The sequence below is a fragment of the Caretta caretta genome, chromosome 6, assembly GCF_965140235.1.
Source record: "Caretta caretta isolate rCarCar2 chromosome 6, rCarCar1.hap1, whole genome shotgun sequence".
Lineage (NCBI taxonomy): Eukaryota > Metazoa > Chordata > Testudines > Cheloniidae > Caretta > Caretta caretta.
Genome location: NC_134211.1, coordinates 59,114,515 through 59,135,489, shown reverse-complemented (window position 1 = coordinate 59,135,489; position 20,975 = coordinate 59,114,515). Strand labels below are relative to the sequence as shown.

At 45.3% G+C, this 20,975-nt stretch overlaps 1 protein-coding gene across 14 annotated transcripts in view; it reads right to left on the bottom strand.

Annotated features, from left to right (window-relative positions):
• NR1H3 (nuclear receptor subfamily 1 group H member 3) overlaps window positions 1–20,975 on the bottom strand; it is a 62,952-nt gene that overhangs the window by 20,501 nt on the left and 21,476 nt on the right. For 9 of the 14 annotated variants that reach the window (XM_075129613.1, XM_075129617.1, XM_048852109.2 and 6 more), the window contains 2 exons: window positions 5,418–5,659; window positions 3,950–4,216 (listed from right to left, as the gene is read on the bottom strand). In XM_075129613.1, the coding sequence (XP_074985714.1) occupies window positions 3,950–4,216; window positions 5,418–5,535 (385 nt within the window). In that variant the 5' untranslated portion in view covers window positions 5,536–5,659. Of the gene's footprint in view, window positions 1–3,915; window positions 4,217–5,417; window positions 5,660–13,719; window positions 13,989–20,975 lie in introns of those variants that run through there. The other 5 variants (XM_075129614.1, XM_075129615.1, XM_048852110.2 and 2 more) reach the window with 2 other exon arrangements.

The window sequence follows — 20,975 nt, the reverse complement described above, 5'->3', positions numbered from 1 at the left end:
AATCTGTGACTGGGAATGTGTTGGGGTCACCCTGCAAGTATTAACAAAGGCTGCTGGAAGCCAGAGTGCAGCTGATGTTTGCTGACAGACTACTGGAGTCGGAGCTGCTGGACCAGGGCTATGGCTACACACAGACACTCAGGATATGACCTGCATGCTGTTTGTGAGGAGCCCAATTTGGAAGCTACAGCACCAAAGCATTGTGAGGCACCCCAGGTTGCAGGGCAAGTGATGACACAGATCCTCACTGGTCTGGACTGCACCCTAAAATATCATACATGAAATCATAGGACTGGAAGGGACTTCGAGAGGTCATCTAGTCCAGTCCCCTATACTCAAGGCAGGACTAAGTATTATCTAGACCATCCCTGACAGGTTTTTGGAGATTTTTAAGAGCAGGTTAGACAATGACAGAGATTCCACAACTTCCCTAGGCAATTTATTCCAGTGTTTAACCACCCTGACAGGAAACTATTTCCTAATGTCCAATCTAAACCACCCTTGCTGCAATTTAAGCCCATTGCTTCTTGTCCTATCCTAACAAGAACAATTTTCTCCCTCCTCCTTATACCCTTTTATGTACTTGAAAACTGTTATGTCCCCTCTCAGTCTTCTCTTTCCCAGATTAAACAAACTCAATTTTTTCAGTCCTCCCTCATAGGTCATGTTTTCTAGACCTTTAATCATTTTTGTTGCTCTTCTCTGAACTTTCTCCAATTTATCCACATCTTCCCTGAAATGTGGCATCCAGAACTGGACACAATACTCCATCTGAGGCCTAATCAGCATGGAGTAGAATAGAAGGATTACTTCTTGTCTTCCTTACAACACTCCTGCTGATACATCCCAGAATGATGTTTGCTTTTTTTTTGCAACAATGTTACACTGTTGACTCATATTTTGCTTCTGATCCACTATGACCCTCAATTCCCCTTCTGCAGTCCTAGGCCTAGGCAGTCATTTCCTATTTTGTATGTGTGCAACTGATTGCTCCTTCCTAAGTGGAGTACTTTCCATTTGTCCTTACTGAATTTCATCCTATTTACTTCAGACCATTTCTCCAGTTTGTCCATATCATTTTCAATTTTAATCCTATTCTCCAAAGCACCTGCAACCCCTCTCAGCTTGGTATCGTTCACAAACTTTATAAGTGTACTCTCTATGCCATTATCTAAATCGTTGATGAAGATATTGAACAGAACCAGACCCAGAACTGATCCCTGTGGGACCCCATTCGTTATGCCCTTCCAGCTTGACTGTGAACCATTGTTAACTACTCTCTAGGAACAGTTTTCTAACAAGTTCTGCACCCACCTCATAATAAATCCATCTAGGTTGTATTTCCCTAATTTGTTTATGACACGGTCATGCGAGACAGTATCAAAAGACTTACTAAAGTCAAGAAATACTGCATCTACGGCTTTCCCCCATCCACAAGGCTTGTTACCCTGTCAAAGAAAGCTATTAGGTTGGTTTGACACAATCTGTTCTTGACAAATCCACACTGATTGTTACTTATCCCTTTATTATCTTCTGGATGTTTGCAAACTGATTGCTCAATTATTTGCTCCATTATCTTTCCAGGTACTGAAATTATGCTGACTGGTCTATAATTTCCCAGGTTGTCCTTGTTCCCATTTTTATAGATAGGCACTATATTTGCCCTTTTCTGTCTCTCCTGTCTTCCATGACTTTTTGAAGATTATCACTAATGGCTCAGACCTCTCCTCAGTAAGTTCCTTGAGGATTCTAGGATGTATTTCATCAGGCCCTGTGACCTGAAGACGTCTAACTTGTCTAAATAATTTTTAACTTGTTCTTTCCCTATTTTAGCCTCTGATCCTACCTCATTTTCACTGGCATTTACTATGTTAGATGACCAATCACTACTAAACTTTTTAGTGAAAACTGAATGAAAAATATAATTTAGCACATCTGCCATTTCCACATTTTCTATTATTGTCATCATCCCCGCATTGAATAATGGGTCTACCCTATTCTTGATCTTTATGTTGCTTCTAATGTATTTGTAGACTGTTTTCTTGTTACCCTTTATTAGGGTGACCAGACAGCAAATGTGAAAAATCGGGACAGGGTGGGGGGTAATAGGAGCCCATATAAGAAAAACACCCAAAAATCAGGACTGTCCCTATAAAATCGGGACATCTGGTCACCCTACCCTTTATGTCTCTAGATAGTTTAATCTCATTTTGTGCCTTGGCCTTTCTAATTTTGTCCTTATATACTTGTGGTATTTGTTTATATTCATCCTTTGTAATTTGACCTAGTTTTTGAGTTTCAGATCACTGAAGATCTCCTGGTTAAGCCAAGGTGATCTCTTGCTATACTTCCATCTTTCCTACGCAGTGGGATAGTTTGCTCTTGTGCCCTTAATAATGTCTCTTTGAAAAACTGTCAACTCTCTTGACCCTTAGACTTCCTTTCCATGGGATCTTACTTACCAACTCCCTAAGTTTGCTAATAGGTATATTTTCATGTATGTGATACAGGTTGTAGGCGATGGTAGAAAACATCCATTTGTATCTGTTCCCAGTTTTGGTTTGTTCCACTGCCTATTTCTTATAGTTCTGTCCTGCCAAAGGATCCATGCATTCATCATGAAGGACAGGGCCTATGCCTTGCTACACCTTTGCACAATCCATGCAGATGCCATGGCAGGGGCTCACCAGCTTCCCCATGAGCTACTGTCCAATATATTCTGGAATCCATTCCCACAAGCACTGTCCTATTTGGGTGGCTGTGCATTCGGGGAGGGGGGAGGAGGAGGCTGGATTTTATTATTGCTTTTTCTTGTTTTGATTTTGCTTTATAAGTAGTTTGTATCTGTGTTTCCCTAAAGAATCCAGAGACAGGAGTGGAATGGGCCCAAGTTTGGCAGGACACTGCAGATGATGGGAGGAGATGCAGCCTAGTTATTTCCCGCAACACAACAAGTAAGTGTTGAACCACTAGGAAGTGATCTGGGATTTACTTGCAGAATGTGAGTGAGATGTAGGGACAGGAATAGTTTTGCTGTGTTTTTGCTGTGTCCCTTCTCCTGCTCTCAGGAGTATGAGTGATGGTGTTGAGGCAGAATCCAAATGGCTACACTAATCCCCAGTGCAGTATATACATTGATTTAGAGCATGGCTCTGTGTGCTATGGCTCACTGTGTATCCTTTTTCACTGCTCTGCGCTTTGGGGTGTGGGGAAGGGGGAAACCAGACAAGCCGAGTACCAACTGAGTTTCTCTTGAGCCTACATGTCCTACAAGGTGGCTTGACATATGACAGAGCTAGTTCTCTGAGCTGTCACTGAAAGGTGGGCAGGAGCACTGAGGGACTGTAGCAGGTAGACTGAGCTCCCGGTCTACACTAGCACTGCAACAGAGCAGAGCAACCCAGTGTAGGAAGTAAAATTGAGTGCCAGAACTGGGCATGTGTAAGTGCAGTTGCAACGGTGTGGCAATATTTGTGCACTTGTTACATCTTGTGTGTGTGGATGCAAGGTGTGTGACAAGCATGGCAAGTGCTTGCAATAATGCTGACTATGCAGACAGCATAATGACACTTCACACACTCAGAATCACAAGGCAGTCAGCTTGCCAAGAACTTCATTGGTGTGTGGGCAGCTGTGCCTCTGAAGGTTATTTTTAAATTGTTTCAGAGTAAACAGTCCCCTTTCCCAGCCACGTAGATACCAGGCAGCATGGCCACTATATGCACTGGCAGCATCAATATCTCCACTAACAGCCTCACCGCTCTGGCATAGTCCACAATGACTCTACGTCCCCACAAGTGTTTCTGCACCCACGCTGCTCCTGCATGCCCCCCTCCCTGGCACCCACACTGCTCCTGCATGCCCCCCTCCCTGGCACCCACACTGCTCCTGCATGCCCCCCTCCCCTGCACTCACACTGCTCCCGCATGCCTGCCTCCCCTGCACTCACACTGCTCCCGCATGCCTGCCTCCTGGCACTTGCGCAGCCGGCACTCCTGGCACTTGCGGCGCATGTACATGTCCATCTCACACTTGCCACCATTCTTGCAGACATACTGGGCACCCTTGATGACGCTGCGGCGGAAGAAGCCCTTACAGCCCTCGCAACTCAGCACATTGTAGTGGAAGCCTGAGGCCTTGTCCCCACATACACTGCACACTTCATTCCCCAGCATCTTGGGGGCTGGACCCTTCTTCCGCTTCAGGGGTAGATGTTCTACAGAGATGGAAAAAGAGGAAGGATAAGATAAGTGGAGGCTGTGAATAGGCCAAGACATCCAGTTCCCTAGAAAAGCCAGTGCCCTAGCGCAAATCCACTCCCACCCATGGCGGCACAGGTACATCCTGGGGATTAGAGTCAGTTTCAGCCCAGATCTCTCCCACTATCCATCTGGATGAGAACTCCTTCTCTTACCTAGAGCTACTAGAAATGTCAACTGCTGCCCAAACCTGAGCACAACACTGCTCCCATTTTTATGCCACATTTCAGACTTTTGGGGGATGGGAATGGGGAGAGGCAGCCCCTGCTGCTTCCAGCCCCAAGAGTTAGATGTGTTCAAACTAGATACCCTTTTTCACTTTCACCTCTCTGTAAGTCTGACAAGGTGGGAGTGACCTTCAGCGGCATATGAAAGAGCTGCAAAGAGGAGAAGTCCAAATCTAAAGCCAAATCCCAGACTGTACAGAAAATCTATTTTTTAAAAATTTGTCTCCGGTGCTCTCACTTCCACTCAGCACCCTCTCCCCCGCCCCCTGAGGCAACAATGTGCAACGCTGTACAAAGGTGTTTGCAGAGCAAGACTTCGGCACTGCATTACCTCAATGGCACTCAAACCCCATTGAGAGGATATTGAAATATGGCTCAGCAGCCCAAGAGTCACAGGAAAAGAGGGGCTGAAATGAGGGTGCTATGGAAAACGCAGACTAAAGCAGACAACACCCATGAAGGGAAGCCTTGGAGAACCAGCCAAGAGGGCAAATACTGCTGAAGTGGGGGCCACATGGCACTAATTCAACTAATCCTTGGATTCCTGAAGTGTTCTCTTCTTCTACCTCCTGCATATACCTCCCCATGCAAGAACCCTTGCATCCACTCCTAAATCCCAAGATCTCCCATGACTGACAGAAGTCCGTCTTTTTTATTCCCTGTGGGCTCAGCCACTAGACAGAGGACAACATCACATGCACATATACACACAAAGCCAGTACATTACAGCACATCTGTTGTCACCATTTACATGCTGGAGAACCCCATCCTTCCCCCCACCAACTGACAACTCTTCTTCTATTTCCTTATCCCATCAAGTGCCCTGCATGTAATGGATCAAACCCTAGGATTTTTATAAGCAGGCATTATGTATGTGATTCAGTGAGCACACCACCTTCACAGTGTGTGGATGTCACAAGGACTGCCTTACCTGCATGCTCGGGGGGGATCTCCGAGCCATGGAAGAGTGAAAAACCTTCCTCCTCCATTTCAAATACACTTGCCACCCTTTTCCCATGATCCTGTGCAGCAAGCTGTGTGGGACCCATGGGGTACACTGGCAAGACTCACTATCATTTCATCTCTGTAGCATGGTTACTGCTGTGTGTAAGGCTGCAGAAGTCTTCAAGGCTGTTAGGTTCTCTCTGCTGTTTAAAAACTGACTGGAGATGCCTGTGGAGAAAAACAGACGCATAAGAGGAGAGAATTTTATTTCAGAGGCTACCAATCCAGCTATACTTTGAGGCCTTGCTCCATCATTCAACAAAGAGACGATCAGCCTTGTTATTTATATTTATTTCCTTAAAACCCTATGTGAATGTGATGAAAGTTACAAGATTTAGCAGATCCTGGAGAACGAATCCTCTGTTTATCCCCAGAATATCTACCACTGCAGGACAAGCTTTCTCTATCACACAGATCACCACTGAACCTCAGCCCTGACCTGCAGGGATATCCCCAAGTCTGTGAGAGGGATATTCCAATCTCCACATCCTTTGTCCTGTGTTGAACCTGCCAGTAAGGTGCTGCTAATCAGTGCCAGCAATGATGGATTTTGTGATGTGCCTTGAGGAGCTCACATTATAAAGAATGTAAGGTCTTTACAATTAAACTACAAGAAAATCTTCATTGTGATACTAACAGCTGCCCTGTGCTGTGCTCAGGATCAATGTCATTTAAAGCAATGGCTCTCAACCTTTTGTACCCCTTTCAGGAGTCTGATTTGTCTTGCGTACCCCAAGTTTCACCTCACTTAAAAACTACTTGCTTACAAAATCAGACATAAAAATACAAAAACGTGTCACAGCCCACTATGACTGAAAAAGTGTTTACTTTCTAATTTTTACCATATCATTATACAGTAAATCAATTGGAATATAAATATTGTTCTTACATTTCAGTATATAGAGCAATAGAAACAAGTCATCATCTGTATGAAATTTTAGTTTGTACTGACTTCACTAGTAGTTCTTAGGTAGCCTGTTGTAAAACTAGACAAGTTGATGTGCCCCCTGGAAGACCTCTGCGTACCCCTAGGGGTAAAAGTACCCTGGCTGAGAACCACTGATTTAGAGCACAGGTACAAATTATAGCAGGAGATAAAACTCCTACATCAGATCTATGGAAAATGGCTATAATCCTTCTTCAGGCAAATGCATTCACCGTCAAAGATGCCATCTGAAGGGCTCCCCTCTCAGACACTTGGGAAACACAAAGTCCACATCCATTGTTTAAGTCCACTGCAGGAGCAGAACATCAGTCTACAGCCATATTGAGAAAAAGACCTAGTCAAATTCCTCAAAGGCTCTCATCTATACAAAGAGTTGGACCAGTTTAACTAGACTAAGTTTAAATCAGTCTAGTTAAACCATTGCAAACTCCTAATGTAGACCTACCTAAACTGGTTTAATATTCATTTATTAGTTTAGCTTAATTCAGCAATTTACCAGTGCAAGCTTAAGGATTACAGCAGTTTTAAGTCCATCTATATTAAGGGTTTGTACCAATTTGACTGGACAGATTTAAAATCTATCTAATATTTAGTTCAACTAATGCATCTTTTCAAGTATAGACAATCCAAAGACTACTGCAATGTCCCCAGTGGAACCAACAAGTATAAATTGAGACATATGATTGAGTCTGCTGGACACCTGCCTGGTTCCATTATATTCTGCCAGATAACAAATACAGGAGGTTTAATGCCCACAGGCCATATTAAAACATGATCTGTGTAGACAACGCCTTAGCCTTGATAGGGACAATAGAAGGAGTAGAGAGTCCCTCTCCCTTTGGTGCACATATTCATTAGTCCCTGAGCGACTGGAGAAATAGATACTCCAGCAGAAATACAATGGCAGCAAAAGGGAAACCCATGAACTGGCAGAAAGAATAAAAAATCCCCACATGCAGGATAGTGAGCTAATGTATCTGGGTTTGGGGAAATGCAAGAAGGCTCCCGGTGCCTTTATGCCCAAAGGCACAAAGTGGATAGTTACAGCTGGCTTGAAAACCACGCCGATGTAAATGCTGTAGTGAACAGAATGAGGATGGGGATGGGATCTGGAGATGAATAAACCCCACACCCACTGTTTGTTCTTACTCCCACATTTGCTCTGCATTGGCACAGCTGTGAGCAGCACGTCCAGGCATGTTTGGGTGTGACAGGCAGAGAGCTGAGTATACTTGCCCTGAGGGTAGATTCTGCTGAGCACACCATTGTTCATTAATTTAAAATTATGGGGAAGATTCATTCAAAAAATATTAATTATTTTAAAGAATTACCCTATAGACCACAGCAGCTCTGTGAATATTACTAGAGGAAGGGGCCAGTTCTGCAACTGAAGAACTGAATGACTGCTTGGGCTCCTGTTACTTTCGATGATTAAGCATTCCAGTGCAGCCAGCCTATGTATGCTACGAAATAGGGAAGAAGACCAGACACCCAGAACCAAAGAGGAGGACAGGGATATCTGCCTGGTGAAATTTCCAAAGTGACATGTCTTCGATGTGCAAACAGGGCCAACACATATAACAAGAGTGGAACTAGCTGTTGGCTGGGTATTTCGAGCCCAAAGAGACAGAAGAGACACGACGCTTCAGTTTCTGACAGAAGAGACACGACGCTCCCTGTCTGTGCATGAGTAGTCTGCAGTTATCCATAGGAAGGGGGAACAGAGGATGCCTAACTTTCCCAGTGTAAGGAGGCCGGGGACAGCTGGGAGCAGAGATACTCCAGAGAAGCCTTCCCCAAAGCACTGCATTTTCCTTTTACATGAATTCAGTAGCAGCTTCAAGCTGATGGTGTTTGACCTAAATGCAAGCCATAACATCTGTGTAGTGGGTGGGGAGACTGAGTCAGCAGGACCTTCCAGGGCAGCTAGGGTGGCTATAGCAGAGCAGCCCTGGCAGTGGACCATCAGAGGTGACAGGGAGAGGGGAAGCCTGTGCAACAGAGTAATGGGGGCTGATTTTCATTTTCAGTTTTTTTAAAGTATCTTTTCTAATTCCCCTCTCTCTCTCTCATTAGGCTGGAATCTCTGTGTGCTCACCCTGAACACAAATAAATTATTGTCTTCATGCTATGAAACCAACTAAAGCGTCCCCATTCCATGCACTAACAGTAAGTCAGAGTCAGAGAGATGGCTACTTGCCTCCCACCTTAACACAGGTCTAGGCAAATCCTACCGAAAGCTGGACTTCTATTCACCCTACAAGTCACCAGGAGATGTCACAGGAGACAACATAAAGATTTAGGGCTAAGTTTCCAAAGGGTTGAAGTTCCACCTCCCTTTTGTACCAGCAATCGGGTAGTTAAGAATTGTAAGTGCCCAGATTTGCACCTAAAATTCAGTTACAGATGTAAAACAGTGATGCTAATTGAACCTGCAAAAGGAAAACTTAACCTTCCTGATACAGCCTGTGGTGCTGCCCCACCTGTTGGTCCCAATTCCTGGTGCCAGTTCTGAAAACCATAGCTGGCAAAATGATAAAACAGGGCAACCTCTCACTCTCAAATGCAGCATCTGGAACAGAGAACTCCACTGAGTGCAGTCTCCAAGGAGGAAGTCAATCTAGGTGAAAGGCTGGGGGAAGCAGTTCTCCCACAAACTGTCATTCATGTCTCAGATCAAGGCGCCAAGCACTTCCGAGATGTGCTGGCACCAGCTTCTTCCCCCTCTCTTCCCCCCCACCCCTCCTGGAGACAGCTGAACAACTCAGAGACCGAAAGTCCCAAGTTCAGCACTTTGGTAACCCTTGTGTTTCAAACTGTAGGCAAAATACCCATAAACTATCATGATACAAGCCACAGCATTCAGCCTTGTCCACTGCAGTGAGTGCTCCCACCCTCATTCCCACAGAACCCCTGCAGCCAGCATTCCCACTCCCACGGCAAGGGCTCCACTCCTGTCTCACACAAAAACTCTCTATACAGCCAGGGCTCTTATCTGTTCCTCCACAGGGACTAACCCCCACAGCCTGAGCTCCCACCCCATCCAACAGGCAACAGTCCCATTCCAATTCCCAAGAGAACTTCCCCTCCATTCATTCTGGAAATCTTCCATCTGATCAGTAATCAACAGTCACAGCTGCCTGGGATATGTCTAAATTCTGTCCCCTAGCTACAAAAGATACAAGTAAAGGAGATGACCTTGCATAGAGTGCAGTTTGTGCACAATAAGCCAAGTAGCCCAGAAGTAGTCACAATGACTTCTACCCTGCTAGGTATGACTGCCTTTCTCTCACCCCCAATCCCACTAACTCCCTTGGCCTTCCTGGAAGGACCAATGCATTCTGGGAGAAGCCCTGAGCCTCAGGCGCCACAAGCCTTCCTCAGAAAATACAAATCAGCTTTTTACATACAGTCCCTGTTCCAGGCATGTGTTCCCCTAAAGAGAGCCTAGGAAAAGTGTGCTGTAGACCACAGAAGGAATGAGAGACAAGAGCCAGCAAGAGCTGGAACAGCCTCTTCCTCCCCCAGTAGCAGATGCTCAGAGGACATGCTGAAGCCTTTTAGGAAGTTTGTGAAAATTTGTGGGGTGGTACAAAACATGGGATGCTGACCAGAACACGATGTCACTGCAGCATTAGCCAGCCACCTGCTAAAAGAATGGGTGTGCATGTATGTGACGGAGGGATTGCGCCTGTATGCCTGGGGCATATATGTGAAACCATCCATATGACTGTTAGCATAAATATGCCTGTATGCTTCTCACCTGTGTGCACTCCCGTGTGCATGGACACTCTCTGTCAGAGAAACTGTACTTGTGTGTGCGTCCATGTGTTAATGTGACTGTGCTCACAAGCACATGTCTCCCCATATGTGTCAGTGGAATTATGCCTTTATGCATACTCCTGTATAACAGCACAGGAGCCTTTGTGAATATGACCAAGTGAACAAGTGCATTTGATAGACAGTCCTAGGTTTCAAATGTAGATACTTAAGACATGTGCCCAAATTTTGTATTTAGGCTCCTAAATGGGTTCAAACTTGTAAAATACACATTTGGGCATCAAAGAGCCAATTTGATCCTCTCTTTGAAAGCTGGGCCCACAGTATCCCACAAAAAGTTTTCTGAAATCTTAATTTACAATGGCTCAGCTATGACACTGTCATGTTTGCAGAAAACTGGCTTCAGGTCCAAATGGCTGAGATAAAAAACAAAGCATTGGGTTGGGGTCTGGATCTAGTAGAGTCCCACAGAGTAAGTGTTACAGCACTATGTAGGAGCTTGCATTGTGATAGGACAGCATAAAAACATACACAGACAGACCCATTCTCTTCCATCAGAAGAGTGGATGTTGTCCAGGGACCTGGTGCTCTAATGAGCACCTTCTCTTTTATACTATCTAGCAGATTTTCACAAACTTTCTAAAAGGCCTTAGTACTTCCTCTGAGCAGGTCTCTGGAAGCAAGAGGTTCTTTCCAGCTCTCACTGGCTTGCTTGTTCCTCCTCGTCTCTACAGCACTCTTTTCTCAGGCTCTGCTGGTGAAACCAGTGTTAAGATTGGTCTGATTTAATATCATCAGCAAGTATCTGTTAAGAAGGTAAAGAGTATGTTAATGACAGGCATAGGTCATGCTAAACTGAAGGAATTGCTAGCACCCTGTCAGGAGAGAGAAATAACCCAAAGGGACCTAGAGAAATTAGACACACAGGCAGAAAATAAAGTGAGACTCAGCCTGGGGAAACACAGCTAGTACTTCAGGGGAAAAATAACTCAAAACCAAGATCCATGATGGGAGGGGAAAACCTGGGAAGCAGTGATGCCTAGTGATAGTGGACTGCTCACTAGATAGGTGCTCGCAATGCAACAGGATAGCATAAAAGGCAATTCAGTTTTGCAGTGTCTAAACATTCATGGAGCAGGGGGATAGCCCCTCTCTGTACAGTTCTGGGAAAACAGAGATCAGCTCTGGGTCTACGCCTAAGGTCCTGGAGCAAACAGAGAATAGTGTCTCCCTATACAGCTTTCAGGAGACTCCATCTAAAATAATGTAGCAGTTTTGACATCTCAGTACCAGAAAGATGTCCACAAACTAGAGGGAGTACAGAGAAAAGCAACAGAAGAAAGAGACTGAAACAACTAAATATAACTTGTCTTATGGAGGACTGGAGGGGGGCAGGGAGATATAACAGTGTACAAGTACCTGAGGAATGTAAATACCAAGGAAAGGAGGACTTACTTAGGGTGGAAGATAGGATAAGTGAGATGAAACTAAGAAGGGGAAATTTAAGCTGAATATCAGGGGGAAAAAACATCTTAATGGTAAGATCTACTAGACTATGGAGTAATCACTCAAGGAAAGTGGAGAAGCCTCATTACTTAGGACACTGAAAAGCAGACTCGCTAAAGTCCTGGAACTTTCCCTCTAAGGACTAATCCTACAGAGAGATAGTAGGTGTGAACTAGATGAACACACGGGATTCATTCCTGCCTTTAATGTTGTTGATGCAAAACACTGCCCACGGCTTCCCAAAAGTCTGGTACAGATGCAACCTCTCCTCCAGCCTCTGTCAAATGCAGCAGCCTATCCTGGATCACAAAGCAAAGCAGAGGAAGAATGGGACGGTCAAAGGGAGAGTCAGGTTATTCCGCTGAACTTCCACAAACTGGTCTGGCCACTGCATTTTGCCACGACTGAAGAGAAGTCCCAAGATATTTACCAATACCTCTCTACTGCGTTGGTGTGAGTGAGATGCCCCTGGCATGTTTCTTATATGATTATAAAGGGGCAATGAGAACAGGCTTCAAACAATTTAATTTTATCCCAGGCAGGAAGAAATACAGAACTGAAGTAACAGAGATGGGACTGTCTCTTTGTTATGTTTGCACAGGGCCTAAAACAAACGGGCCAGGACCTCTGGACACTACCACAATACAAATAATAAATACATTAACTCCTCACTTAACGTTGTAGTTATGTTCCTGAAAATTTGTGACTTTAAGCGAAACGATGTTAAGCAAATTCAATTTCCCCATAAGAATTAATGTAAATGGGGGGGAGGGGGTTAGGTTCCAGGGAAATTTTTTTTCCACCAGACAAAAGACTATATTATATATACACACACACACGCAGTATAAGTTTTAAACAAACAATTTAATACTGGTACACAGGGCTGATGATTGTGAAGCTTGGTTCAGGGGGTTGAGTCAGAGAGATGGATATTTCCCAGGGAATGCCTTACTGCTAAATGATGAACTAGCAATCAGCTGAGCCCTCAAGGGTTAACCCATTGTTGTTAATGTAGCCTCACAGTCTACAAGGCAGCACAAATGGAGGGAGGGGAGACAGCATGGCAGACAGAGACACACACTGTGTGGGAGAGAGAGAGAGAGAGAGAGATGCGCATTGCCCTTTTAAGTATGCTGACTGCACTAAGTACACTGCCTTTTTAAGTAGATCAGCAAGTTGAGACAGAACCTGCTGCCAGGAAGCTTCCTCCATCCTGAGCCCTGTCGTGTCCCATCCCCATCCCCCCCCACCCCCGCTCTATGGAGATATGGGGTAAGCAGGCTGCAGGAGCAGGAGCACACCCTGACATTAGCCCCGCTCTTTCCCCCCCCACACACACACAGCAAGCAGGAGGCTCCAGAGAGCAGCTCCAAGGCAGAGGGCAGGAGCAGCACACGGCAGTGGGGGAGGGACAGCTGAACTGCTGGCAATTGATAGCCTACTGCCGCACAGGGAACTTAGGGCAACGGGGAGCTGATGGGGGGCTGCCAGTCCACCCTGGTTCCAAGCCCCCATCAGCTAGCTGCAATGGGTTGCTAACAACGTTATAAGGGAGCATTCCGCAACTTTAAAAAAGCATGTTCCCTAATTGATCAGCAATGTAACAACGAAACAATGTTAACCTGGACGACTTTAAGTGAGGAGTTAATGTATAATAATCCAGGCCAGGCCAGGATCAGACCTGGGGACTTTTCTCTACTCTACTTCAGTGCACAGCCTCACTTCTGGCAGCTCCTGCGCTTCTACCCTTGCAGGTGTCCCCCTGACCATAATATCTCACATTGTCCTAAATCCTTCAGTGAACAGGGGATTGTTCCCTTCCAGGAGAGACCATGGGCATCTCTGTGCTAGGAATGCTCATTTCCAAGTCCCAAAGCAGACTGGATTCAGATGTGGCCAACTCCAATCTCACACCAGAGCCCACAAAGTCCCCAAAATAAAAAAACCCCTAAGCCACCCAATAACTGCCCTACAAGCAGCCCTCCAGCTCACCTACCTGGTCCTGCAGCAAAGCCTCCCTCCTGCCTGTCTCTCTTGTTAGTTCCTTTTTTCCTTCAGTGCCAATGGCTGAGGTTTTGCCTTTGCTCTGACAGTGATCTCCCACCCAGAGCCTGGGAGGCCTGAAGAGCCCGCAGCAGCACAAGCAGAGAGAGAGAGTGTGAGTGAGTGTGAGTACTTTCAGGCCAGTGAGTTCTCAGAATGGGCTGTGCTTTTCTGCTCCTTCCCTCCCTCCCTGTGGGCTGCCGGATGCCCTTGGTCCTGTAACTGAGAGAAGGAGAAAGGAGAAGGGGTTACTCCAGTTCATTCACACTGTACGCAGGGCTCCCTTTGGCCTCTTTTCCTGTTTGCCTGTAAATGCCAGCTCCCCTGAATGAGTGATGACGAGAAAGGCTGATTTGTTCCCTGTGGCTCAGAGTTTGGGGGTGAGTTGGGGAATGGTGTCGGGATTTCATACAGTCACAATTACTGGTATGGAGTTTCTCATGGTGTCATCTGCCCAAACTTTGCTAGCCTCTGGCAGAGAGGTCAATCTAGATCTGGACAATGGCTGCCTCAGAGCTTTTCTACATGAACATTTAGTTCACAGCAACCTGTGGTATCAATCAATCCCTCAATAGCTTGCCATGCACTAATTGTCCACGTGGACCCTGCTGACATGCACTAAAAGTTCCTTGGTGTGCTATGATCTACCCCCACTTTGAAACAGGACTAGATCAAAGTGCACTGAGGAACTGTTAGTGTGCATCAGAAGGGTCCACGTGAACAGTTAGTGCGCAGCGGGTTAACACAAGGTAGATTCACACCCTAGCTTGCCACAAACTAAATGTTTGTGTAGACAAGCCCTAACTCAACTCCAGACTATTCTATTCTAACTGGGATTTTATACTGTACCCATCATGTTGGGTTCTGAGCCTCAGGCAAATCTAGAGCATATACGACCTCAGGGAAAGCAGAAATCAAGACATGTATGGGATTCAGGAAGGAAGATGTTATCATGATGATCCCCTCCCCTCCTTCCCCCCCTCAAACCACAACACACAAGTGATGGAATGGCAGTCACCCCTCATCATCCCTATCTCCACAAGAGGAATGGCTCCCAAAGACATAATCCCAATTGGGTGACAGAGTCCAGCTGCTGCTAAGAAGCTATATAGGTCCCTGCAGCACCTGCATGGGAGAACAGCAGCAGAGCCTGCTATTTTGAAACTGAACTGCAGCAACCCTGGGAGCTTGGCTTTGACTTCAGCTCAGCATCAATTTGACTTCACTATCAGTACCAATTTTTGGATGGCAGGAAACACAAAGTGGCTTTGACTTTGACAGGGACTTCAAACAGGAAAAATCCCATCTGTGCTCCTCCCAGGAGGAGAAGCAGAGAAAAACACACCAACAAACACCCCTCTTTCCAACAGGAAAACAAAGACAGGTCTGCTCAGCTGCTTGTGTAGGGGAGCAGAGGAGGGGTGTTTAGTCTGGGCCTTGTCTACACTAGAAAAGTATAGCTATATCAACAAATCCTCCTAGTGGAGACACAGCTTAGACAGCAAAAGATTTATTTTGCCAGTATAGTTTATATTGGTTCCCTGAACAAAAAAACTATACTGGGAACAAAACGTTTTGTTGGTATAACTGTCATAACTATAGGTTTCAGAGGAACAGCCGTGTTAGTCTGTATTCGCAAAAAGAAAAGGAGTACTTGTGGCACCTTAGAGACTAACCAATTTATTTGAGCATGAGCTTTCGTGAGCCACAGCTCACTTCATCAGATGTGTACCGTGGAAACTGCAGCAGACTTTATATACACACAGAGAATATGAAACAATACCTCCTCCCACCCCACTGTCCTGCTGGTAATAGCTTATCTAAAGTGATCAACAGGTGGGCCATTTCCAGCACAAATCCAGGTTTTCTCACCCTCCACCCCCCCACACAAATTCACTCTCCTGCTGGTGCTAGCCCATCCAAAGTGACAACTCTTTACATAATCAAGTCGGGCTATTTCCTGCATAGATCCAGGTTTTCTCACTTCCCCCCCACCCCCATACACACACAAACTCACTCTCCTGCTGGTAATAGCTCATCTAAACTGACCACTCTCCAAGTTTAAATCCAAGTTAAACCAGAATATCGGGGGGGGGGGGGTAGGAAAAAACAAGAGGAAACAGGCTACCTTGCATAATGACTTAGCCACTCCCAGTCTCTATTTAAGCCTAAATTAATAGTATCCAATTTGCAAATGAATTCCAATTCAGCAGTTTCTCGCTGGAGTCTGGATTTGAAGTTTTTTTGTTTTAAGATAGCGACCTTCATGTCTGTGACTGCGTGACCAGAGAGATTGAAGTGTTCTCCGACTGGTTTATGAATGTTAGAATTCTTGACATCTGATTTGTGTCCATTTATTCTTTTACGTAGAGACTGTCCAGTTTGACCAATGTACATGGCAGAGGGGCATTGCTGGCACATGATGGCATATATCACATTGGTGGATGTGCAGGTGAACGAGCCTCTGATAGTGTGGCTGATGTTATTAGGCCCTGTGATGGTGTCCCCTGAATAGATATGTGGGCACAATTGGCAACGGGTTTTGTTGCAAGGATAAGTTCCTGGGAGCCCCTACTCTACTTGCGCTATATTGATGACATCTTCATCATCTGGACCCATGGAAAAGAAGCCCTTGAGGAATTCCACCATGATTTCAACAATTTCCATCCCACCATCAACCTCAGCCTGGTCCAGTCCACACAAGAGATCCACTTCCTGGATACTACAGTGCTAATAAACAATGGCCACATAAACACCACCCTATACCGGAAACCTACTGACCGCTATTCCTACCTACATGCCTCCAGCTTTCACCCTGACCACACCACACGATCCATCGTCTACAGCCAAGCTCTGCGATACAACCGCATTTGCTCCAACCCCTCAGACAGAGACAAACACCTACAAGATCTCTGTCAAGCTTTCTTACAACTACAATACCCACCTGCAGAAGTAAAGAAACAGATTGATAGAGCCAGAAGAGTTCCCAGAAGTTACCTACTACAGGACAGGCCTAACAAAGACAATAACAGAACACCACTAGCCGTCACCTTCAGCCCCCAACTAAAACCCCTCCAACGCATTATTAAGGATCTACAACCTATCCTAAAGGATGACCCAACACTCTCACAAGTCTTGGGAGACAGGCCAGTCCTTGCCTACAGACAGCCCCGCAACCTGAAGCAAATACTCACCAACAACCACATACCACACAACAGAACCACTAACCCAGGAACTTATCCTTGCAACAAAACCCGTTGCCAATTGTGCCCACATATCTATTCAGGGGACACCATCACAGGGCCTAATAACATCAGCCACACTATCAGAGGCTCGTTCACCTGCACATCCACCAATGTGATATATGCCATCATGTGCCAGCAATGCCCCTCTGCCATGTACATTGGTCAAACTGGACAGTCTCTACGTAAAAGAATAAATGGACACAAATCAGATGTCAAGAATTCTAACATTCATAAACCAGTCGGAGAACACTTCAATCTCTCTGGTCACGCAATCACAGACATGAAGGTCGCTATCTTAAAACAAAAAAACTTCAAATCCAGACTCCAGCGAGAAACTGCTGAATTGGAATTCATTTGCAAATTGGATACTATTAATTTAGGCTTAAATAGAGACTGGGAGTGGCTAAGTCATTATGCAAGGTAGCCTGTTTCCTCTTGTTTTTTCCTACCCCCCCCCCCCCGATATTCTGGTTTAACTTGGATTTAAACTTGGAGAGTGGTCAGTTTAGATGAGCTATTACCAGCAGGAGAGTGAGTTTGTGTGTGTATGGGGGTGGGGGGGAAGTGAGAAAACCTGGATCTATGCAGGAAATAGCCCGACTTGATTATGTAAAGAGTTGTCACTTTGGATGGGCTAGCACCAGCAGGAGAGTGAATTTGTGTGGGGGGGTGGAGGGTGAGAAAACCTGGATTTGTGCTGGAAATGGCCCACCTGTTGATCACTTTAGATAAGCTATTACCAGCAGGACAGTGGGGTGGGAGGAGGTATTGTTTCATATTCTCTGTGTGTATATAAAGTCTGCTGCAGTTTCCACGGTACACATCTGATGAAGTGAGCTGTGGCTCACAAAAGCTCATGCTCAAATAAATTGGTTAGTCTCTAAGGTGCCACAAGTACTCCTTTTCTTTTTGTCATAACTATGTTGGTTGGAGGTCTGTGTGATTTTTTTCCACACTCTTGACATATCTGTGCCAGTAAAACTTTTAAGTGTAGACCAGGCCTAGGAAGCCTACAGAAAAATTCTACTGGGAAACAGCCTGATACAACCAAAACCCTGGTCTGAGGAACTAAAGCTGAGAAGCTTGCAGCTCACCAGACAAGTTGCTGATCTGCACTTAAACCTTCTAGGTGCAGTGATAGCTCAACCTGGCCAATCTGAAGGCTGAAAATGAGAACTAGTCCCTGCCTCAGTTTTCTTTTAAATTCTACCAAATGTCAGCAGAGAGAGAGAATTTGCATGCCCCACTGCTTTACTGAGTCTCCACTAGGAGAATTTGTTGATATAGCTATACTTTTCTAGTGTAGACAAGGCCCCAGACTAACTGTATACCTCAAATTAAAAAACACAGTAAAATAACTAAAAAAGAGCCACCGTTGCTTAACAACCATGTAAAAGAAGCAGTGAGAGATAAAAAGGCATCTTTTAAAAAGTGGAAGTAAAATCCTAGTGAGGTAAATAGAAAGGAGCATAAACACTGCCAAATTAAGTGTGAAAATATAATAAGAAAAGCCAAAAAAGGAGTTTGAAGAACAGATAGTCAAAAACTCAGAAGGTAATAACAAAATGTTTTTTAAGTACATCAGAAGCAGGAAGCCTGCTAAACAACCTGTGGGGTCCCTGGACAATCGAGATACAAAAGGAGCACTTAAATACGATAAAGTCATTGTGGAGAAACTAAATTAATTCTTTGCTTCAGTCTTCACGGCTGAGGATGTTAGGGAGATTCCCAAACCTGAGCCGTCCTTTGTAGGGGACAAATCTGTGGAATTGTCACAGATTGAAGTGTCGTTAGAGGAGGTTTTGGAATTAATTGATAAACTTAACAGTAACAAGTCACCGGGACCAGATGGCATTCACCCAAGAGTTCTGAAAGAACTCAAATGTGAAATTGCAGAACTATTAACTATGGTTTGTAACCTGTCCTTTAAATCAGCTTCTGTACCCAATGACTGGAAGATAGCTAATGTAACGCCAATATTTAAAAAGGGCTCTAGAGGTGATCCTGGCAATTACAGACTGGTAAGTCTAGCGTAAGTACCAGGAAAATTAGTTGAAACAACAGTAAAGAATAAAATTGTCAGACACATAGAAGAACATAAATTGTTGGGCAAAAGTCAACATGGTTTCTGTAAAGGGAAATCATGTCTTACTAATCTATTAGAGTTCTTTGAAGGGGTCAAACAAACATGTGGATAAGGGGGATCCAGTGGACATAGTGTATTTAGATTTCCAGAAAGCCTTAGACAAGGTCCCTCACCAAAGGCTCTTATGTAAATTAAGTTGCCATGGGATAAGAGGGAGGATCCTTTCATGGATTGAGAACTGGTTAAAAGACAGGAAACAAAGGGTACGACTAAATGGTAAATGGAGAGGGGTAACCAGAGGTAAAAGTAAGCCAGTATGGTCTGGTACGGCGTACCGGCAAGAGCCAGTACACCATGCTGGACCAGACCGGCTTCCCCAGGCTGGCGCTTTAAATGGCCCGGGGCTCCTCGCAGCGGCCGGAGCTCCGGGCCCTTTAAAGCGCCACCAGAGCCCTGCCCCCACTACCCCAGGGGCTCTGGCAGTGGGGCTCAGGCAGTGCTTTAAAGGGCCCGGGGCTTCAGCCGCTGCAGGGAGCCCTGGGCCCTTTAAAGCACCGTCCGAGCCCTGCTGCCGGAGCCCCGGGGTAGCGACGGCAGGGCTCCAGCAGTGATTTAAACAGCCAGGGGCTCCAGCCGCTGCAGGGAGCCCTGGGCCCTTTAAAACACCCCCCAAGCCCCACTGCCAGAGCCTTGGGGTAGTGGTGGCAGGGCTCCAGCGATGATTTAAAGCGCCCAAGCTCCACTGAGGTAGCGGTGGCCAGAGCCCAGGGTCCTTTAAATTGCCCCTGAGCCCTGGGGCTCCCAGCTGCCTGTGCAGCTGGTAGCTCCAGGGGTGATTTAAAGGCTCCGGGGCTCCCAGCCACAGCCCTGGGGCGTTTAAATCTTGATTTAAAGGGCCCAGGTATTTAAAGGCCCCGCCTCTTCTGGTCGAGGCCACGCCCCTGCCCCCCACTCAAGACTCCGGAGTACTGGTAAGTCCTTTAAGTTACTTTCACCTCTGGGGGTAACTAGTGGGGTTCCCCAAGGGTCAGTCCTAGGATCAATCCTATTCAACTTATTCATAAATGATTTGGAGAAAGGGGTAAACAATGAGGTGGCAAAGTTTGCAGACGACACTAAACTACTCAAGATAGTTAAGACCAACGCAGACTGTGAAGAACTTCAAAAAGATCTCACAAAACTAAATGATTGGGCAACAAAATGTCAAATGAAATTTAATGTGGATAAATGTAAAGTAATGCACATTGGAAGAAATAACCCCAACTATACATACAATATGATGGGGGCTAATTTAGCTACAACAAATCAGGAGAGAGATCTTGGAGTCATCATGGATAGTTCTCTGAAGACATCCACGCAGTGCATAGCGGCAGTCAAAAAAGTAAACAGGATGTTAGGAATCATTTAAAAAGGGATAGAGAATAAGACAGAGAATATCTTATTGCCCTTGTATAAATCCTTGGTATGCTCACATCTTGAATACTGCGTACAGATGTGGTCCCCTCATCTCAAAAAAGATATACTGGCATTAGAAAAGGTTCAGAGAAGGGCAACTAAAATGATTAGGGGTTTGGAACGGGTCCAGTGTGAGGAGAGATTAAAGAGGCTAGGACTTTTCAGCTTGGAAAAAAGGAGACTAATGGGGGATATGATAGAGGTATATAAAATCATGAGTGGTGTGGAGAAAGTGAATAAGGAAAAGTTATTTACTTGTTCCCATAATATAAGAACTAGGAGCCACCAAATGAAATTAATGGGCAGCAGGTTTAAAACAAATAAAAGGAAGTTCTTCTTCACACAGCGCAAAGTCAACCTGTGGAACTCCTTGCCTGAGAAGGTTGTGAAGGCTAGGACTATAACAGGGTTTAAAGGAGAACT